Below are 5,963 nucleotides of genomic sequence, written 5' to 3' on the forward strand. Positions count from 1 at the left end.
TACAGTGTATCGTGCTGTGTACTTTACAGTGTATCATGCTGTGTACTTTACAGTTTATCGTGCTGTGTACTTTACAGTTTATCGTGCTGTGTACTTTACAGTGTATCATGCTGTGTAATACACATTGGCTTCCCAAACACTCACCGCCGAGAGGAAGAAGACCATGCAGGAGAGGGAGAAGCCGCTGGTGTACCCAAGATACCCTGCACAACGCAAGATGACAACATTCAGACACACGGACAACAAACACACACACTGTAGGTGAGTGTTGTTGTGTTGATGTTGTGAAAGTGCTGCTTGGATTTCCTCTGGCTTCTCTGATTCATATTTGGGAGAGCAGAATCCATCTTTTGTCCCCTACAGGGCTTTTAAAAGGTTGTGTTAACCCTTATGTCGTCTTCCCGTTAACTATGAACTTGTCCTTCCAGGTTTTCCTCAAAATTGAAAATGAACATTTTTTTTGTGCTTTTCCAATGTTTTTGTCGCTTCATCTGATTAATTTGTCCCTTTTTTCAGCTTTTGGCGCTTTAAAACAAAAAACCTGAGGTGGTTTAATAACAGGTTTTACACTTATTCTTGGAATTCATGGTCAACAAACCTCATATATATCATATTATACATACGTTTTTAGTTAAAAAGGCAGAAATTATGAATTATTTTGACTAATAGTTAAGATCTGAGGATGTTGAGTGGATCTCAGATGAGTAGATGTCAAAGTTTAGGCCGGATACTGTTTTGAAACCATTAAAAAAAACAATTAAAATGCTATAAGATTAAATAAAACACCTAAAAGATTCAATAAAAGCAACCAATTATTTTACCTGAAGAATGTTGTATGGACTCATCCATGTTTTTTTGGGGCAATTAGGTTGAAAGAAATCCATATTTCTGATATAAAACACTTTGAAACGGGTCAATTTGACCCGATGACAACACAAGGGTTAAATTTACCGTATAATAGGGAAACACAGATTTAAAGCTACAGTATGTTGTCTCTGTCTCCCCCATGAGGAATTCTAAGTAATGACAACAACACTGTCACCGCATCCACATGAAGCAAGCCTTCCGTGATTGCATACCACCTCCCCCCTTCCTCCACCACTCAGTCGCTAGTAGCCATGGAGGACACATGATGGACTCTTGAGAAGAGGTAACCAACTCAAGCTGAAGGCATTCACAACCTATGTTCTTTTTACGTATTTTTGTTATTATTTTTCCGCATTTTTCGTACCTCTAAATGTTCCGCATTTTTCAACATGGAGACTTTATTCAAACATCAAAACGCTCAGCACAATTAAGACATTCCTTGTTTTATACAAAAGTCACGTAACTTTCAGAAATTTCAGAAATATATTCAAGGTTTTCAGGGGGAATTTTTCAATTCAAGTGAATGGACGAATTTTTCAAAATTTGACACAAATTCATACATTTTCAAATGCGATCTACTCGTTCATACATTCACAGAGAAAAACCATTCAAACTTTAAAATGTTCCACCTCTTTCATACATTTAGGGTGGCATCAGCCTACAGCATTAACGCCACAACTTCTTCAGAAATTACAGTTTCTAGTTGGTGTTTTCTTTGATTCCTTAGGGTTGGATTGAATGTAACACACGTTGATTAAGATAAGATAAGACAAGAAAAACTTTTATGTCCCACAGTGGGGAGATTACGGGTTGCAAAAAGATAAGAGCAAGATTGGTAAATGTAAAGAGATAGATACATCTACAAAATATAGCCCAATAACAGCATTATACAGTAAATTACACATTAATTATAAAATCGCACTTTGAAATTTTGCCCAAATGAAACATTACGCACAGATGTACAGTAATGATAATAATGGCACATGGGATGCAGGATGTATTGCACAGTCAACATTAATATCAAACTAATCAAACGATTCTTTTCAAACAGTGGAGCGCTATAGCTTTAAGTTCTTCCGAAAGCGTTGAATTAATTCATGGTGTATTTTTACAGGGGCGTCAAATTCAACTTCTTCAAGGGCCACACTGGAAAATGAGAATGAAAGGTCAGAGATGAATACTTTGACATGTTTTTTAAAATATATTTGACTACATTATTGCATGTCTCATATCGCCTTTTTCACATACAATTTGGTCCACATGATGTCCTAAAAACGTCTGCAACAAACGTTCTTTAGTCCTCGTAGTATTTACCAAAAATAATGCTTTCTGATTGTATTTTCAAAAGTAGGCGTGACTATGTAAACTCATTGGTGGTGCGAGAATTTCTGCGTCTCAAAGTCGGGAAATCTGCCAAATTCTGCTTAGGATGTGTTGGGATTTAAACCCTGAAACCCTGAGAAAGGAGCAGGATTTAGCTCCAACAGATGACACACATTTTCCCTTTTTTTTTTTTTGGTTCGGCGCACAAAATGGTGAGCCAAGGTTTGTTGTGAAGATAATTTGATTTGCCGGCCGGGTCAAATTCAGCGAGGGAACAGATGTGTGCTGTACGCGAACGGTCAGCAGGAGGTGTTGAGTGGTGTGAGGACATTAAGGGACTTACCCAGGTGCTTCATCAGAGCCAGGGGGAGGATGATGCCCAAAGTCACGATGATGATGAGGTAGTTTCCATTCATGAACCAGTCGCTAGGTGCAGAAGACGCACACACACACACACACATATATGGAGACACATACAGTTAAGCATACACACAAATGGTGTAAATCTGATGCTCCAACTGCATTTATGATTCAAAGGGGGGGGGGGGGGGGGGGGGGGGCTGGGGCAGCTCTGTGCAGCTGTGTTTGTGTATTGTTGATTTCTAGTTGCTAGCAGGACTCACTCGGAGCTGGACGTCTGGCCGAGGAAGGCTTGGATGACCAGCGGTAACTCTGATTTGACGATGAACAGGTAGCTGGACATGGCTGCAGGGGAGGGGAAACATAGACAGCCTGAAGAAACAGTGGTTATTAGTTTCTATGGCAACATGTTTTTACATGTTCCCTCAAAACAGGGATGTTTTGGCACCTTTTTCTCCCTTGGCAACCAAGTCATAAGACATAAACATCTCCATTACCGCAGGTGGAAAGTACCGAACTGCAATTACTCACGTTCCTGTAATTGAGTCGTCGTTTTGTGTACTTTTACATTTCAATGTAGTTTTTTTTTTTTTCAAATCTGTGATTTTACTTTTACGTGAGTATGTTTTGTTTGAAGTATTTTACTTCGCTACATTTGAATCCACATTTGTCCAAAGGTTTGGATTGAGAAGGGTGTGGGACACAAAACAGGGGAAATCTGGGGGTCCTCCGCCAGACAGGTGTTTTCTATTTGAACCCCACATCCTGCATTTCTACGTACATTTCTACGGACTTTGGTGATACAAAATCCAGGAAATAATTAAGTTGATCATAATGATAAAGCCAGAAGGAATAGTACTACTCCATGTAGACGAAAACAGTGTCTTACTGTCTTCATAGGTTAATACGGGGCCGATCGGCTAGACTGGAGACAATAACTTCATGCAGTTAAAAATGTTCACAATTTGTGTGTGTGTGTGTGTGTGTGTGTGTGTGTGTGTGTCACACAAATGGGCTTTTGAAAAGTGGAGGGGGAAATTACACCCTAGCATTTGTTATTGAGTAAAACAGGTGTTTTGTCACCAAAGTGTCATAAAAATAAAGCATTATAAAAATGATTACGGGTGCCTGGGTAGCTCACCTTTTCTAAGCCTCTTTATACGGGTCCGACCTGTTGCCCCTTGCTGCATGTCATCCCCCCCCCCCCCCCCCCCCCCCCCAAAGTAGGGAGCGTGGATTGGTGGCTGGAGAGATGCCAGTTCACCTCCTGGGCACTGCCTGGTGCCCTTGAGCAAGGCACCGTACCCCCCCCGACCGCTCAGGGCGCTGGTTCAGCTGGCAGCCCCCCCCACTCTGACATCTCTCCATGTATAGTGCATGTATAGGTCCTGAGCATGTGTGTGTATTTCAGGCCTGTGTGTGTGAGTACTAACAAAAGTGTGTACACAGAGTGTAGTGCAGTAATTTCCCCATTGGGGACTAATAAACAAATCATAATTTTTTGTATTTTTTATAACTTAACTCAATTTTAAATGAGCTTCTTTGGACTTTTACTTGAGTAGATTTTTCTACAGGTAATGTTACTCGTACTTAAGTTCATCGAAGCATTTACTGCTATACAATATTTTTGTAGTCCCTTCCACCTTGGATCATTCCCATTTTTAACGAACCGGTGTCTTACCTCCGATGTTGTGCAGCGTGATGACGACACCCGCTACGATCTTCCCTGGATGACCAAACGCTCGCATGCCGAGCTGCTCGTAGGCACGAATACCTGAAGGATAACGGAGACGCAGGAATACTGACACCTGTACAAAAACACTCCCAGCAGACACAAACTGAATATGAACCCCCCTGAAATATTATCATAGAGTCTGACTAAAGAGGATTTCAAAGGCCGATACGCAACAAATATTCGGTTATTTCAAAATCCGATATATTGGCCGATACACAGTATATTAAAAAAAATTATTTAGAAATGTGAAACAAAACAAACATGTTTTCCTGACATTACTTATTCGTAGTTATTAATGAGTAAAATAATATGATAAGAATTTGTTTTTATTGTCACAACAGAACATAAAATGTAGAAAAAAACCAACTTAAGATATGGAACTTAAAGTCCTTTGAACAAAAACACATTAACAATTAAAATGCGTATCGGCCATTATTGATCGGGAAAAGCCTAATTTGGATGATAATATCGGTATACCTTGATATATCGGTTGGGCTCTAATGATAAACAACAGTCAATAAATCGCCTGACTGAGTTATTGGGTAATATTTTCCATATCTGATGAAGCCTCACCCACAACGCCAGCGCTGCGTAGCAGCAGGTGGACGGAGTAACAGGACAGAGCGGCGATGCATGTCAGCAGGATCCTGGAAAACCCCAAAAAACGGATCGTTAGTAATGTCATTAATATACCCCCCCACACACACACACACACACACACACACACACACACACACACACACACACACACACACAAACACACTTTACAGTAGACGATTTTAAGCTCTGTCCAGGGACAACAGATGAAACATAGCCTTTTGGCTAATTCTGGTGCATTTACAGCTATGTTAATTATTCACACTGACCCTATTAGATAAATGTAATTAAATTAATTTGATAAAATTGATTAACTTTATTAAGTTAAATTAATTTAACTACATTAACTTAATTTGAATTAAATTGATTCTTTATTAAATGTAGTCAATTAAATTAATTAAATTAAATTCATGTCGGAGTAGGTTTTGTGTTTCAACAATGGGGGGGGGGACACATGATAACTGCATATATTATAACACAATATGACAAAATAAAAACGTCTTTTCCTGCATATGCAGAATTTTTGTGCCTCAATTTATGGTGCAAAGGTCTTTTATTTATGTAGAATAAATAATTAATCTTAATTATTATTGAATTGTACAAAACTTTCTTCTCCATTCTACTAATCTTTCTACAACGTGTTTTGGGGGTTGTTTAAAAAAAAAAAGAAAAATGTATGAATCATGTAGAGAATGAGACCTTGTTGAAGCCAGAAGCTCCAAAGTTTAAATCTACATAAATGACATCCGTTTATTGTATAATCTACGCCTATGTTTGGCTACAGTTTGTCATTCTCAAAAACCACTTAAGTTCAGACCGTGTGGGGCGGTGCGTGTGGCGTTCAGGTGCACCGAAGCGTGGATGTTTCTGGTGCTTACAGGAAGAGGACGATGCCCGTGTTGGACATGGCGTAGGACAGACCCAGAATGCCGCTGCCCATGATGGCGTTGCTCAGGTTGAAGACAGACATCCCGAAGGAGGTTTTACCCTCAAACTGGAAAACACACAAGACGATTAACTTCATGTTAATAGTCTTCATCACAATGTACACGTAGTGTGTAAAGTATCCAGGTTGAAAAAA

General features: G+C 39.5%; 1 protein-coding gene across 1 annotated transcript in view; it reads right to left on the reverse strand.

Annotated features, from left to right (window-relative positions):
• The window catches only part of slc38a5b (solute carrier family 38 member 5b), a 20,206-nt gene that overhangs the window by 9,698 nt on the left and 4,545 nt on the right, over window positions 1–5,963 (reverse strand). The window contains exons 4-9 of the mRNA XM_034875839.1: window positions 5,761–5,876; window positions 4,859–4,932; window positions 4,232–4,324; window positions 2,814–2,895; window positions 2,534–2,616; window positions 145–203 (exon numbers count right to left, since the gene is read on the reverse strand). Coding sequence (XP_034731730.1) covers window positions 145–203; window positions 2,534–2,616; window positions 2,814–2,895; window positions 4,232–4,324; window positions 4,859–4,932; window positions 5,761–5,876 — 507 coding nt within the window. The remainder of the gene's footprint in view (window positions 1–144; window positions 204–2,533; window positions 2,617–2,813; window positions 2,896–4,231; window positions 4,325–4,858; window positions 4,933–5,760; window positions 5,877–5,963) is intronic.

This window comes from Etheostoma cragini, chromosome 7 (assembly GCF_013103735.1).
Source record: "Etheostoma cragini isolate CJK2018 chromosome 7, CSU_Ecrag_1.0, whole genome shotgun sequence".
Lineage (NCBI taxonomy): Eukaryota > Metazoa > Chordata > Actinopteri > Perciformes > Percidae > Etheostoma > Etheostoma cragini.